General features: G+C 35.0%; 1 protein-coding gene and 1 pseudogene across 2 annotated transcripts in view; both read right to left on the bottom strand.

The window, feature by feature from the left end:
* The window catches only part of TXK (TXK tyrosine kinase), a 53469-nt gene that overhangs the window by 12505 nt on the left and 24249 nt on the right, over positions 1 to 16715 (bottom strand). For both annotated transcript variants that reach the window (XM_039845145.1, XM_039845146.1), the window contains 5 exons: positions 16218 to 16272; positions 10841 to 10920; positions 9782 to 9909; positions 4944 to 5018; positions 2722 to 2893 (listed from right to left, as the gene is read on the bottom strand). In XM_039845145.1, coding sequence (XP_039701079.1) covers positions 2722 to 2893; positions 4944 to 5018; positions 9782 to 9909; positions 10841 to 10920; positions 16218 to 16272 — 510 coding nt within the window. The remainder of the gene's footprint in view (positions 1 to 2721; positions 2894 to 4943; positions 5019 to 9781; positions 9910 to 10840; positions 10921 to 16217; positions 16273 to 16715) is intronic.
* On the bottom strand, positions 8325 to 8443 carry LOC120588632 (uncharacterized; annotated as a pseudogene).

Consider the following 16715-nt stretch of genomic DNA (forward strand, 5'->3'; position numbering starts at 1 on the left):
ATGAAAACTGAGATACAAGTGAAAAGGTTCATAGAGAAATTAAAATTACTTATACATATATTTTTTATGATTACAAATGTAATTAGTTCACATATTTCAATATAATGCATTGCTACTAATAAGCTACATCCAGAGACACAAACCCATAGTTCGACAACTAAAATGAAGAATCCCTTAAAGGCAATGAAGTATTGTAATACTTCATTAAAGAAAATGTAGTACTCGTAATCGAAAGGGTGGAATTCCAGTTGTTTTATCTCCTTTTGGTGGCCTGACCAGGGGCAACTTATTTAAACTTTCTAAGCTTCAGGGTTTTTTTTTCATGTGTGAAATGGGAATAATAAACCTGTCTTTCTTCCTTCTTGTGAACCTTAAATGAGATCATATATGTGAATATATTATAAAAAGTATAAACCATGGTAAAAACGGAAAAATAAAATTTTTAATTTAATCGAATTTTATGGGCTGAAGTTGTCTAAGAGAGAAAAGACTGGTTTTATTTCATTCTTCTAAATCATCTTTAGCAGATGCTCTGGAAAACCCAAGAGTACAGGCCCCCAGTACTCTGGAAATATAGTGATTAAGAGCACAGTAGAGATTTGAAGCTGCTCTTTTACTGTGCTGGAAAAGCTACACAGGATGACAACAATTTTGGTTAACAGTTACGGCAACTACTATAAGAGCTGGCATATAGTAGAGTTGCCCAATAAATGTTTGCTGATTACTAAATTAGTCAAGATTGTAGGCTTTGTCCCAAACAGTTCACAGTTATGATTTCAATTAGAAATTCTACCAATGTTTTGCTGTGGGACTGCAGGCAAATTAGGTAAGTTTACAAAGTTTTTCTTTTCTCATGTATAAAATTGGGGTCTTAATAAAACTTACCTCATAGAATTGTGGTGAAGATTTATTATCTCATTCAATAATCCACAAATATTTTTTGAACACCAACTACATACTAGTCATCATTTACCAGGTTGTAGGAGAGAGATGAATAGGTCCTATTATTATGGGCTTACATTTTTGTGGGGGAGAAACAAAACAAATAACATGAAGCTTTGGAATAGTGACAAATGCTTTGATGGAACTAACAAAGTGATACAATAGAAAGCATTTGGGGGTGAGTATGCCAATTAAAAAGAGTAGTCAGGGAAGACATCCTGGAGGAGGTGACATTTAAACTATACACTTACAAAAAGGAGGTAATGTGTATATTGTCAATATAATATGTATATATACAGTATAATACATATATAACCAAGCTGTATATCTTGCCAGAGTTCAAAGTGTGCCAGCTATTTAATTTTTTAAAGATGAATGTATTTGCATTCCACAGTTGGAAGTTAAAAGGGAAAAACTTTTCCTGACCCACTTTCAAAAAATCATGAAAAAATCAACTATGTTCAAACCCAAGAACACATTATGTCCATCTGAACTGACTTAACACAGCCTCATTTCTGCCTCCCTAAGCTGCCAAGAGCTATTTCTGTTCTTCATACTCCATCCATCTTCTATTGTCCTCAAAATATCATCCTCAAAAATCCTGATCCCAAATGCCCAATCAGGCTTGAACCTTTCAAAAATCCCTTCATCATGACGTTAGACATCTCTAATTCTTACTTGATAGGAATTCCAACATGGCTTCAACGTTCAATAAATCACATTCTCCCATTTATTCTTTTCTTATTATGTCTATTTAAATCCAATACACAGCAATAAAACTTTTGTCTCTCCTTTATATAAAGAAAAACCATGGTCTGACGCAGATAGTATCAGGAAGCAAAGACCAGACAAATAAGTGCCTGGGGTAACCAAGGGACACAAAAACATCTTTGAGAAGCTGACATCACCGGAAATTTGTGTTTATCATAAGTTCTCTTGAAATTAATTTTATTGTAAATAAACAGAAAGAGTATTTTGATAAGACCCTCGGAATATGGGTAGAGAAGCCCAAGAGACAGGTTTGCTCTGCCTTCAAAGGTTTTTTAGTTTGTCTGTTTGTTTATTTTCTCAAGTGAGGTCTGCAAGTTTGGAACAGAACTAAATCGCTTTGGATAATAAAACAGGATCTGGTTAATGCTACTTGGGTTTTTCTCCTTTACCACAATGCTGCTCCTGTAAGTAAAAGTTGAACAAATACTTAAAGAACGTTTATTTGATTTGTGCCAAATTATTGGCCTGTCCTGGTCCAGGCCAGGTTACAGATATAAACCACAACCCCAGGTTAAACTAAATCAAAATGCTGATCTTGGAAATCACAGAAGTTAAGAGCAGTGTCCAGTAGTTTACAAAGAGCCACGTCTGTTAGAGCTTAGGATTCTTAAATTCTCTGAAAGCAAATACTTTATCCTAATACTATTATTTAGACGAAGTCAACATTTTTGCTTCTGGGAAAAGAAAAAAAGAAGTGCACTTATTAAGCACTTGTTATTGAGCTGAAAAGAGCACACTTTTGTCACTTTCCTAAATTATTTCATTTAATTTACACACCGATCCAGTAAGGTTGGTATTGTTTTCCCCATTTTACAAGTGAGGAAATTGAGGTTTAGAAAGGTGAAATAACTCACCCAGGTTACGCAGAGGTTAAATAACTTGTCTGGAAAGCACAACTAGTTTGAGCAGAGTTGTGACAAATCCAGATGTGACTGACTCCAAAATCCACATTCTTTCCATGACACCAAGATGTTGCAAGATATTTATCTTTGTATTGCTTATACTTACATCATCACTTTAGCCTCTTCAATGAAATCCTCTTCAGACATGGAGCCTTCGTTGATGGCCTTGATAGCTACCTGGATATGTGCTCGCCATTTACCTAAATGGACAACCCCAAACTGACCGCTTCCAATCTCCTTTACAAAAGCCAACTCGGACGGATCTATCTCCCACTTTTCTGAAAAGTAGAAAATCCATGTTACAAGGAGAGAAAAGCATGTTACAATTGATTTTAGAGCTAGAAAAGATTTAAGAGTTATCTAGACCTATTCTCTTCTTTTACGAAGAGGTTAAAAAATGTATACCTGAGGGGAGAGGACTTGTAACCATTTTCAATATACTTGTCATAGCTTTTATGTGAAACTCCAGAATTCAAGTTTACAAATACAAACTTACTTGGAGAAGTATTATGGATTTCAAAATATGATTTGTTTTTCCAGAGATACCCATGATGAAACACAGTTCTGTGCCTTTCTAGATGAAACCTACCAAAACTAGACCCGGGACCTAAAATATTTACATCCCAAGTCTGTTTTTGTCCTGGTGAGTAAATTTGTGAGGCAGATAAAATTTGGGCTCTCCTCCCCCGATTCCAGTTTCTCCTACCACCCACTCCCCTTCCTAAAGGGGCTTTTCTGCCTTAGAGAATTCTCCTTAGGGAAAAGTCTAACCAATTCATTTAATAAGTATACCCAATATTAGGATTCTAACCCACGTATATCTAAGTGTATGTCTGAAGTGAAATTTGCATTACTATCTGTTTCTCATCCTATAGAAACAAGTCAGGGTGGGAAACTGTTTTTAAAATAACCCTCTTGAAAACTCCGAGAAGTATCAAATCTTGAGTTTTTTCCTATCTCCTTTTATATAGCAATACCACCATCTACTGGATACTTATAATAATGCATTTAAAAGAATCATAAGGGCAGATGGCCTCCTTGTAGCAGCTTTGCAAAGTACTACTCCCCATCCCAATAGGAGGTGTGTTTTAAAAGTACCGTGGGAGAACATATTCATGACCTTGGGGTTGTCACTGATCTATTCAACATAATATAACCACAAAGGAAAATATTCATAAAATTACACTTCAAAATATTCTGTTCATCAAATATAACTTTTTAAGAGAGTGAAAAGTTAAGCCATAGACTGGAAGAAGATATTTCTAAAACATGTAACCAACAAAGACTTCCTACTCGTAATAAAAATAAATCAATTAGAAGAGGCAGACGATCCTATTTTTAAGGGTTAAAAAACTTGAATGGAATATTTTCTCACAAAAAAGAGAATACCCAAATGGCCACTAAACCTATGAAAAGTCGGTCAGCATAATTAGTCATCAGGGAATTGTAAATTTAAACCATAAGGAGATACCACTATACACTCACCAGATTGGCTAAAGTGGAAACAACAAAATAAAAACAAACAAACAAACAAATATGAGAATACCAAATATTGGCAAGGGAAAAGGCGTGGAGCAGCTGAACCTCCATACACTGTTGATGGAAATGTGATTTGGTTAAGCACTTTGGGAAACTGACAACATCTGAGTGCATACCTCATGGCTCAGAAATTTTGCTCTTAAGTATATAGTCAACAGTGGAGCATAAATGTGTGCTGAGCTTCATCAAAAGCTATACAAGAATATTTAGAACAATATTATTTACGAGACAAAAATTGGTTAAAACACAAATGGCCATCTAAAAAAAAGATGGGTAAATCCACTGTGGTATAGTCATGCAAGGCAGTACCACATCACAATGAAAATGATCCAACCATACCCAACGCCGTGAGTGAATTGACACATGGAATGAAGCGAGAAAGAAGCCGGACACAAAAAAATGCACAATATCCAATTCCGTTTATATAGTCAAAATCAGGCAAAACTAATTGAGCTATAGACATGAATCGTGTGCACTGTTCTGGAAATTTTAAAAAGATGAGTTTACTTTTTTAAAATTAAACAGGACCATGCTTAAATTGCTAAAAATGGAACTTTCATTATATACGTGTGTGTGTGTGTGTGTGTGTGTGTACACACACACACATTTATATATATATATTATATACATATATATTACATGTATATATATAATATATATACATATAATATATACATATAGTATTTACAGGGCAGAGAAGTAATAAAAAATTTAAAGAACGTGGAGGGAACTTGGGGTAAATTCTTTACTGGATTTGATATTTTACTTCAGCATGTGTGCATACTTTACCATAGCTAAAACCAGCTGTGGCTGGCAAACAGCTGCCCATCAATCCAACTGGGTAGCGGAGACGGGCCATGAGACCTGGGGAGAAAGAGAAATTGGTGTTTCAAGCCTAGCTACTAATATAAAAGAAAAAAAACAAATATACTAGAAAAGACAGTACTATTGTTTAAATCAATTAGTTGTCTGATTGCTTATTTTTCCCATTGGAAAAACAGTTTTTCGTACAATAGTATATGCTCATTAACACAAATTTTAAAACACAACACCAACAGTGTTTAAGTATAACCATTTCCCCCTCCTACATTTTAAGAGTAGTTTATTTTTTTAATATCATAGTAAGGTAAGCTATGTTTCTTCTGATTGGGCCAACGTGCAGTACTCTATACAATTTAGCACAACAAACATTTATTATTTAGTTAATTAATTAATATTTTTTGAAGGGCTGGAAATGGCCAAGCATTATCTAGATGGTGGGAGACAGCAGTGAATAAGACAGTGACGGACCCTGCTCTCATGGAGTTTCCATTTTATTGAGGAAAGAGAAAATAAACAAGTACATACACACACAAGAAAAAACAGGAGACAATGAGTGGAAGGAAGAGTAGAAAAAATGCAGCTGCATTAGCATGAGTGCTCAGGGAAGGCCTTTCTGAAAAGATGACAGCTATGCTGATGTTGACTGACAAGGAGCCATCTTACAAAGATCAGGAGGAAGAACATTCCAGGCGAATAGAACAGCATGTGCAAAAGCTGAAAGACAGAAATAAGCTTGGCCAATATGAGAACAGAAAGAAGCATTGGTAAGTGCCTACTGTGTGCAAGACACTCTTCTAGGTAGATTCCAAAGATTCCAGAGATCCAAAGATGAATAAATGAGGACTCTGCCCACAAGGCTCCATCTCAGGGAGGAAGGACAGGCAGAGAGAGACAATTACAATGTAAAAGGAATAAGTCCTGTACTGGAGGTATGCGAGGTGCTCTGGGACACAGAGGAAGAGCGCCTCATACATTGTTAATTAAAGAAGCCTTCTGGGAGGAAATGATACCTGAGATGAATCTGACAAATGAAGCTAACCCATGAGGAGAATCTATAAAGGACATTCTAGGCAGAGGTGACAGCAAGAGATGATACTTAGAGATGTGAAGCATGATAGGCTATTTGAGCAAAAAGCAAGAGGTAGAAAGGGCATGAAATTGTACTTGAGTGGTTAGTAGTTCTTGGTTATGATGGGCCTTATAAGCCACTCTAGGGAGTATCACATTTTCCTGCAGGTGAGAGGGAACCATTGAAAGGTCCCAAATAAGGGAGTGGTGTGCTCAGATTTACGTTTTTGATAGATCATTCTGGCTTTAACATAGAGGATGGATTGAGGGGAAGGTCACATCATGGACAACAAATCCAGTTAAAAGGCCACTGCAGTTGTCCAAGTGAGCAATGATTAGGATAAGGTAGGAAGAGGCAGAGACCTATACAAGACATACTTAGAATAGGAAATTAATTGCACTTGATAACTGATCAGAAGTTTAGATGCTAAGAAAAATAGAAGCATCTAGTGTGACCCCTATGTTTCCAGCCCCTGTAATTAGTGGAATGATGATACAATTATCTGAGAAAGACAACAGGAAGAGGAGTAAGTTTGGAGGGAGCACAGTGGTATAACACGAAAAGTTTCATTTCATCATTGAAGTTCAGGGCTTGTGGGGTTACAAGTACCTATGTCTATCAGGCAGAAGAATTATGGAAAGGGAAACATCTCAGGTGAGAAGAGAAGTGATCAGGGATGGATCCCCAAGGAATACCAACGTTTAAGGGAAGGGTAGAAGTAGGACCCATTGGGAAGGCCCATAAGGAAGATCTGAGTTAAAGAAGACCAAGAAAAGGTGGTATCGAAACATCTAGGGAGCGGAGAAGTTCAAGGGCTGACACTTCCAAATGTAGCAGAGAGGACTTAAAACTATGAGAACCAGAAAATACCACCATATGAATCAATATGGTGGTCATCGGTGAACCATAGGTCAATGGAGGCTGGAGCCGGATTGCAGACATTTAAAAAGCAAAGAGAAGTGAGCAAATGGAGACACTGAATATGGACACATTTTTCGAAAAGTATGATTTAAACAAGCTAAGTCTAAAGGAAGAAAAGACCAAGGGACAGCTTTGTTCTTGTTTTTCGAATAAAAACATCTGAGGTGTGTTTGCAGGCTAAAGGGAGAAGGTCAGAAGAAATGGAAGAGATAAGGAGAGAAAAGAAGAATAGATGGTGGTTGGTCCCAATGGAGGATACAAGACCACAGGTTTGGTGTTGCCACTACTGGAGGGAATGAGGTGAGGGCGTGAGCATGGCCGCAAGAGGACAAGATTGAGATAGCTTATGCCTTGGTGGCTTCAATTGTCTTAATGAATATGCAGCTAGGAGATTTGCTGATAAAGCAATGGGTAATATTAGAAAAGAGGTCTTGAGGAGAATAATAAAAATCTGAATAGAGAACAGGAAAGGATGTTTACCAGTGACTCTGAAGACCTAGTTGAAGTCAGAGCCTTCATCGAGGTGGGTCTCTATCATGCATGATCCAAATAAGCATAAAAAGGAATTTCCTTAAGATCCTAAACACTTTTCTTCTAACTTCAAAGTTTTTAATTGTTGAACATTTTTCTCTATGAATTGCTACACATGATTTAGTGATAGTCTATCTCTCTGACAGAAAAAAGTCTGTAACTCTCTGCATTGTCATTACTTGTGTTAAAGAGACAAACCGTCAGGAGCTAAATTGACCAGAAGTCAAAAAATGGACAGGATAGTCACGGGTTTTGATTCACCACCTCTTCTTAAACTGGACCCTCCAAAATAGCCTCCAATGTCATAATTTGCCTCTTTCTGGAGGTGATGACAGTAGTCTAATACAGACTCTGGATTTAATAGGTTTGGCTCTGATGGTTTCAAAGATTTCTGTGAGTTCAAATCTCAGCACAGATACTTATTAACTATGTGGCCTTGAGCAAGTTATCTCACAACTCATGCTTCAGTTTTCTCATCTGTAAGATGGAAATATCAACAGCACCTACCTCATAGATTGCTCGGAAGATTAAGTAAATAAATACACATAAAAGCACTCAGAACAGGGTCTGGCCCAAAGTAAGTCTTCAGTAAATGTCAGCTATTTCTGGGTCCCATGTCTTTCTTATCATCTCTTTCTCGTTGCTGTATTTCTTTTCTACTTTTTCTCCCTAATAAATAGTAACCATAGTTTGAAGATTTTAGCCCCCGTTTCTCATTCTTTTTATTGTTTGATCCAGTTTTTTATTTTAAAAGTTATCTGTATGGTATTTTACATATTATAAGAACAACTTATTTATATTTTTGTTTTGTTTTGTTTTATTTTTTACACCTACAGTACCTGGTCTTCCTAGGTGGTCTCCCATCCAAGTATTAACCAGGCCCAACCCTGCTTAGCTTCCAAGATCAAACGGAATCAGGCTTATTCAGGGTGGCATTAACTTATTTATATTGTAATTAAAAAATTAAATGTTAAAGCAACTTATAAAGTAGAAAATGAAAGCTTCCCTTGCTCCCCTCCCCTGTCTCATTCTCCAGAAGTAAACATTAATAGTATGTAGTCTGCTATAATCTTATTAGTTTAAAAATTGTTACCTAAACATCAACAGTGTTTTTCTATGCATACATAGATGTGTGAATGCGTGTTTTTTCAAAAGTGGGACTATATGCTAAGTATACAACTTTGTGCTTTTTTTTACTAAACAACTTATCACTAACATCTTTTCAGGCCAGCACATCTTAATCTACCTCAGTATTTTTTTTTAGCCTCACCACCATAACCACTCTGTTTTTTAAATTGTGACTTTGAAGGCAGGAAAAAGAGAAGTGAAGAAAAAAACTCAGAGCAGATTTCTTGATTCAGAAATCACAAACGGGTTCTCCCTGGTCCCCTCAGAGGTTGCTACTTCCTCCCTAACTAAACGTCCTTGACTATCTGGAATAACCGTGTGGACTCATCCCATACATGGCTAAAAATTTCCTTGGATTTATTCCTGATATTTAGAACAAATGTAATGGAAAAGTGGCCGGTTTCTAAAAGGGATTTTTTGGTCAACACGACTTTTCACGAGAGAAACCTTAAAAAGTACCATATGACAAGAAGTCAAAACAATGTGAAAAGATACAGTGGGTTCCAAATTCTATAATGCTGAGGTGAGAGGAATTCCCCATGGCAAAGGCCAGAGATGTCATTGTAATTTTGATGGAACTTTCTGGAATCCTGTATCTTTCCATAGATAATAAGTTTGCACGAATGGCAATTACTAAAAATAACAGCTGGGGAAGGGGATTAAATATGCCTCTGGCATATTTAGACCAAATTGTAACTGTTGAAAGCCTGTCCTGTGTAACCTTTTCTGTTCTCCAAACAAGAAAGAACAAAGAATGAAAGTCATAAGGGTAATTTTCTATTGTAATTATCTAAAGTAGAGAGAAAATTTAGGGGAGCAAAGAGAAGAAAGTGTGATTATTTAGGACATTTCAAATCTTCTTAATATATTTAGCCCTATGTAAATTTCAAGAACAAACATATAATGACTAAATGGCCTTTTGCTTCTGTCATTTATCATTTTTCTAACCTGGCAGAAATGTAAAAAGTCAACCTATTGTTTATTTCCAACTAGAAAAACAAAAAAGCATCAATGAGGAGGAGAACCGTTCAGAAGCAGATTGTATTTCAAGTTCTTAAACATTTTTACAGGAATATTTGCTCCCGTTAAGTGTCTTAGATCCAAGTTGCATTGTCCATCTAGAGCCTGGCTCCTTGTGTTGAAGTGCCTGACTTACCGGCTGCATTGTGCTGGTGATACCAGATCAACTCAGGGATTGATTGAAAGAGGTGTCTTTCAGCCACGTACCACTGTCCTGAGTCATTCTTTTTAATCTGATAATGTTTGATGGTAGCCTCCATACTTCTACAATCAATAAAATATGGATTTAGTAAACAAGCGAAAGATCACTTTGGAACTAAGTCAATTCATTAAGCAACAGGCTTCCATCTCTAAAACTGTTATCCTAGAAGCAGTACACACTGAAGAGTGAATTAGATTAAATTAAACAGGTGCCTCACCGTCCAAGGAAAGTTCCTCAGTTGTCTTACTGGGGCTTTAGATTTAAACATAACTTCAGCCAAAGTTGTCTAGGTGGCAAGTCCAGTGTCCAAAATAGTAGAGCTCATACTGGACACATAAGAGTTTATTGACTATCGAGCATTAGTTAAGTAAATGAACAAATGTACTGTTAGGAGCGTGAGGAGATGCGAGTCAAAGAAGGGAGGAAAACCATTATAGGGTGTATTGATGAGCAGTTTTTTTATGGACAACTGGGGCTTAATCCCTCCAGGATGTGGAACACACCTCAGAACTGTCCCACTAAAGTGTGAGAAAGCTGAGGTGTTTATCCACCAACTCTTTCTCCTCATTGATGGAGGATTGCTCCTAGGATGCTAATTCTCAGGCACTTCCAGCCTAGCCATGGGGACCAGGAGTTCTCTCATCCAGAGAACATCCTCAGGCAGAAAGACACAGGAAGCTTTCTGAGTGCAGGAGAACTTTCTGCAGGCAAACCCCAGGATAGACTAAGAGATATGAGGAAAACATCACCAACTCTGCTACAACTAATCTAACGTCCTCACTTGATGGTTGAGAAAAGGAGATGAAAGGTTAAGTAACATCCAATGCCACATTAGGGAAACAACTTGAACTGGTCAGTTGTCCTAACTTTCAGTTCGGCAATATTCTCCCTATGCTAGGCTCTCACTTACATTCTCTATGTGATGGTGTCTCCATAAAAAGGATTGTCCCAGGGATTGTTATATCTAAAGTGACCAAAATCACAATTGCTTACCTCCTATCTCTTATAAACACAGAAATAGTGTAGGATCCCAAATGTCTTGAATCTCTGACAATAAATGCACCTTCTTTCGACTGCAAAACAATTCATTCATTGTACAAATTTATTCCTTATTAGAAAGAAAGACAAATCTATATCTCAGTAATGAAACCCCAAAGGCATATCGACTTACTATAAAAGAATGAGATTGTTTCTACAAGTACAGATTTAGAAACAATACCTATAAGATAAAATATAATTAGGACAAGAATTTATAATATATGAGTATTTTAAAACTTTGTCCCCAATTTTTCTAAGAAACATTTTACATTTGACAATCTCGTATTCTACCATTTAGTTATTTTTCTTATATTGATCAAGGTAATAGATATATAGCTAATGAATAGGAAGAACTCTGAGACAGACAGGATTGTACTTTGAAAGGAAAGAAAGTGGCAGGTGTGGGGTGAGGGAGGCAGTAAGAAGTACAACTGGAATTGGGGGTGGGGAGAAACCATCATGATAAGGATGGAGAATAGATTTGGGGGAGTCTGGAAAGAAGAACAAGGAGAGCCATTTTAGTTGCTCTACGGGTTTGGGGGAGACAAAAAGAGAAATGGCAGGAGGGAAGAATATTATAATAATTTCGAGGTCAGGTTATGAATCGGTCCCCACTGACATTCTTTGAGAAATCTCAATAAAGCTCTGAATTGCTTTCAAATAATCTTAAATGTTGAACTGTTTTAGTTTTTGTTTGATATTTTAAAAATGCTTCAGCTTTACTGAGTATAGTTAAACTTGTGAAGAGAAAACTATCTCAGAATCTTGTCAAACCCATGAAAATTTACACCTATGAAGTGCTGATAAGGTGCTGAGAACTGCATGGCCCAAACAGCGAGGTCTGATCCTCAAGGAGAACGAAGCATGAAGCAGTCTTATCCTTTTCTCCCAGATGCTTACCATGAGACAAGCTCATTTTCTGGACAAATTTTCTAACTAAAGAATCTCTTACAGCCATTTTAAATGACAAAAATCTAGCTTCCATTGAATTCCTACCATGGGCAAGGATTGTGTGCCATACCGTAGGGGACACGAGATGTAAAATACACAGATGTAAAAAGCAAAGGCATGGTAAGTATATGCATATGCATATGGGTATGTATATGTATGTGTATGTGTATATGTACATGTATGTATACATATAAGTGTATATAATATGCATGTAATAAAGTTGAATATGTAGTGATCTCTTTTAAAGCTTCCAAGTAGGAAGAGTACAAACAACATTTGTAACAAAGCAATAAAACTAAAAATTAATAACAAACTCCAAAGTAAAAAGCCTCTATCACCTATAAATTTTAAAGTTCTCTTTTGTAAAACTCAAGGAAATTTAAATAAAAATAAAAAATATCTAGAAAATAGTAAGGAAACACCATGTGTCAGAACCTCTGTTTAGAAGTAAATTCGTAGTCCTTTTACTTATGTCAATAAAAGGAATGCAAATAAGTATATCCAACTCAAGAAGTTAGGATAAGAGTGATAAAACAAACTTAGGTAAAGTAGAAGAAAGAAATCAATAAAGACAAAAGCTTAAAATAGCGAATTATTTTCATAATAATTTAAATTATTTAAATAACAAAAATACAATATAATACAGCTAGTAATTAAACAAAATATAATACAATATAATACATCTAGTAATTAAAATTCAAAACATGGTTGCCTAGGAAAAAACAATTTAACAGATAACTTGATAATTAACCTAATTAATAATAAGGAAAATCTATCCAAAAATAAGTCAGAAGGACTCAGAAAAAAAATTAAGAATTTCTTTGATGCTCTACAATAAATTCAAAAACTTCAATAAAATGGGTAATTAACTAGCAAAACATAAATGTATGAAAATTGTATGAAATTCATTGTATGTATGAAATGTATGTATGTAGGAAAATTCATTCCAGAAGAGCTAAAATCTTAATGGACCTATTGAACAGAAAAAGATAGCTTGCAGAAAAGGAAATACAAATATATAAAATTTAATATATAAAAAGATGCTTAACATCCCCAGAATAAGAGAAATGAAAATGAAATCTACATTGAGATGAGCTATCAGACAGCCAAGTTTCAAAGATTTCATTAAAACACTTGCTGGAAAGGTTTTGAGGAACTAGGCACCCTCTCACATTTCTAGTAGGTATAGAAATTGCTATAGAAGACATGGTAATATCTATCAAAATTAGAAATGTACATTCACTTTGACCCAGAATTTTCACCTTTGGGAATGAATCCTACAAATACACTCACAGAAATGGGAAAAGAAAGTGTTAGGTTACCTATGACAGCACTGTTTTAATAGCAAGAGACTTTATACTACTTACATTTCCATAAAGAAGAATTGGCTAAATAAATTGTGATACATCCAAACTAAGAAATACTATGTAGGTGTAAATTGAGTAAGGACACATTTTGGGTAGTGATGTGGAAAGATTCCCAATATACATTATTAAGTGAAAAAAAGTATTGCACAGAAGAGTATTATATTATGTCATCATTTGTGTAAAAATAACAAAAAACATACTGGCCGGTGTATGTGCTAAATAAAGGTCACAAAATAAACTAATAATAGCAGTTTGTCTTGAGAAGGAGAATTGAGGGCTTGGAAACAAGGATAAAAGAAAACTTAAAAACCTTTGATTTTTGAGTCATATGAATATATTGACTATGAAAATATGAAATAAATAAAAATTATAAGATAATTCTATAAATAAGTTATGCAAGAAATTTGAAAATAAATATAAATAGGCAATTGTCTAGGTAAATATAAATTATCCAACATCACAAAAGAAAAAATTAAATCAGTAATCAAAGATCTACCTATTTGAAAAAGCGGTATGTCCAGTCTATTTTACAAGAGATATATTTAACCTTCAAGGAGCAAATAACTTCTATCTAATATCAGCTATCCCAGAGGTTGGAAAAAAAGACAAAGTCACATTCTCCAACTTATTGTATAATGCTAATATAACCTTTATACTAAAACTACACAAAGAAAATGGAAAATTAGAAGCCAAGTTCACTCTGAACATCACAAGACAAAAGCTAAATAAAATATTAAGAAACCCGAATCAGCAATATATACTTTAAATGCCTATGACCAAGGAGAATTTGGCCCAAGCATATTTTAAAAAGTAAAAATTAGAAAATATGTAAAATGCAAAAAAATTTTAAGATATATAGAAAAAATATGTATACACACACACACTTTTGACAGATTGAAGACCTGAATGTGAAAAGTAAATCTATAAAATACTTAAAGGAAAAGATAAAATCCCTTTATTACTTCGGGAGAAAGGCAAATTTCTTATAGTAAACAAAAAATTAATTCTATATCAGAAAAGAAAACAGCATAAAGTTTTCTAAAAAGCAAGATACCAGAAGAATATAGTTTTAACACCTGACAAGACTGGTATTCAGAATATATTTTTAAAATATATGTTAATCAGTTAAAAGGCAAACATTATTAAAAAATGAGCAAAGAATATTAACAGGCATGGAACAGCAGAGAAACCCCAACTGCCCAATAGTCACATGAAAAGTTACTCAGTCAAAATGTTTATCAAAGAAATGCACATTTTAAAATATATATAAAGTTTCTCACTCAATGAATTGAAAAAATATGAAACTACCAACTGCTGGCAAGAATGTAAGAAGTCATTTTCTCATTCTCTGTAAAAGTATAAACTAGTACAAGTACTTTGAATCACGATTTGAAAATATCTAGTAATTGTAAATGTGCACATACCATCTGCCCAGACCATTACATTTCTGGGTAATACGGAAAGAAACCCTTGCCCCTGTGTAGCGAATGACATGTACAGGATGTTCTTTGCAAAACTATTTATAATAGTAAGAAATCAGAAACAATTTGAATGTTTATCAATAGTAAAATGAATATGTTTGGGCATATTCATATAATAAAACACTAGGCAGCAGTTAAAGGAATGTGTTTGAATGAAATTGAAAATATAATATTTAATTTTTAAAAACTCAACATTCTTATGATCTTTATGTCAAATATTAAAATATATACAATAACACTATAGGCTGTTTACATGCATATAAATGATAAAAAAACATAAACCGGAACAAAATGGAACATGCCCTCCTATGATTGCCACTGGGGAGTAGAGAGGGATAAGAAAGATGAGAGGATGTGTGTAGCTGCCTGTAACGTATTTCATTAAGGAATGTTATGACCAAATGTCACTACATATTTGTGATATCTGGGTTATGGGTATGCAGGAGGACTGTTATATAATCCCCTGTTCTAGTCTCCGTGGCAAAGTCAGACCCTCGCCCAGTTCAGGCTTCCTCTCAGATGCAGAACCTCTCGTGCTGAAACTGCACAGCCCAGTGATTCTGGCCATGATACCTGTGACCAACTTCCTTACTGTAAAGCTGCTTCTGGACTTCCCTTCTCCAGTTCTGCCTGCCTGTCGTAACATCTGGACCTAAAGACTACTTTACAGAAGGCCGCCTGCCGTCATCATGCCAAGCAGATACCACATTTGCTGACATGCTCCCTTTCCTCCTGGCCAGTGAAGCCTGACCTCCATCTGCCACTGCCACCTGAGTCTGGGTCTGTGTCCCTCGTGCTCTGTCTATACCCAGCTTAACTGGACCTGCCCTCTGTCCTGAGCCGTTACTGGCATTGAGTTTTTAGTTACAGAACTGATTCTTTCTCACTTATGTTTCTATATTTCCTCAACATCAGACAGCAGTGATGACACACATACCTCTTACCTAGTTTCTAGTTTTGACTCTATATTTACCCACAGTTAATATTTACCGTCACTTGGAAATTTAAACTATATGCAGTTTTGTTTTGTTTTGATCTAAATGAGCAGTTCTGATCTGAGCTTGATATTTTGGCTACATTACTCTTCCCTTTGTTCCCAAAGAACAAAAAAAAGTGCAGCACCGTGTATTTTTCTATAATTTGTGTTTTTACCAAGCCTAAGCTAAACTCATGAGGATAGAGTGCGTATTTGGCACTGATGCAAAGGTATATGGGCAATTCAAATATAGCTCTACTGGCAGAATATACTTTGAAGTAAATGATGGAGTTTTCGTATGTGGGAGTTGAAATCATTTCAGGAGAAATACATTTCTGAAATTATGATGAAAATCAATGGAAAACATGATCTGATACAAAGGCATTTAGTTTACAATTTATCAGAAAATGTGTAGTTGAGATGAAAATATAATAATATTTTAGAACTAAAAATAACAGAAAATAATAAACATTTTAGTTGGATAAAGACTTTATAATGTATCTCTTTGAGAAATTTTGAAAATATTCACAGATTTATTCATGAATAAATTAAATTACCTCTTGTCTCAAAAGACGTTCTGCCTGATTTCTGGTAATGCTTCTATGGTACCACCTGTAAAAGCAATAAAAATAATTTCTAAATTTTATATTTCTTTTTTTTTTCCCAGAAAGAAATCTGCTCTATTTTCCTTGTTTTTAAGAACTTACTTCGGAATCAATTTTAGAAAACTGAACATTTTTTAATTTGGATAAACAATAATGTGCTAAGTATCTTAATTTAGTAGTTTTATTAGTTGTAATATCTAGTTTATTCTATCGCATCTCAATTTAGCTTTCTGACACACACTTAGTATAAAATTTGAACAACTTAAGCTCCTGAAAATTTCCATGAAAGGTGTGTGGTTAAGAAGTCTTCTTCAATAAACATACTACTAAGTTTTGGTACTTGCTTTTTTCTTTCTTTTCAGGAATTTCCTATTTGCATGGTTTTATATGTGCTATGGTCCCTTTCCAAAATTAAAACCCACTCTAACTTATACAATTCTCCTAAGTGTG

The sequence above is a fragment of the Pteropus medius genome, unplaced genomic scaffold (genome assembly GCF_902729225.1).
Source record: "Pteropus medius unplaced genomic scaffold, Ma_sr-lr_union100, whole genome shotgun sequence".
In the NCBI taxonomy this organism is placed as follows: domain Eukaryota; kingdom Metazoa; phylum Chordata; class Mammalia; order Chiroptera; family Pteropodidae; genus Pteropus; species Pteropus medius.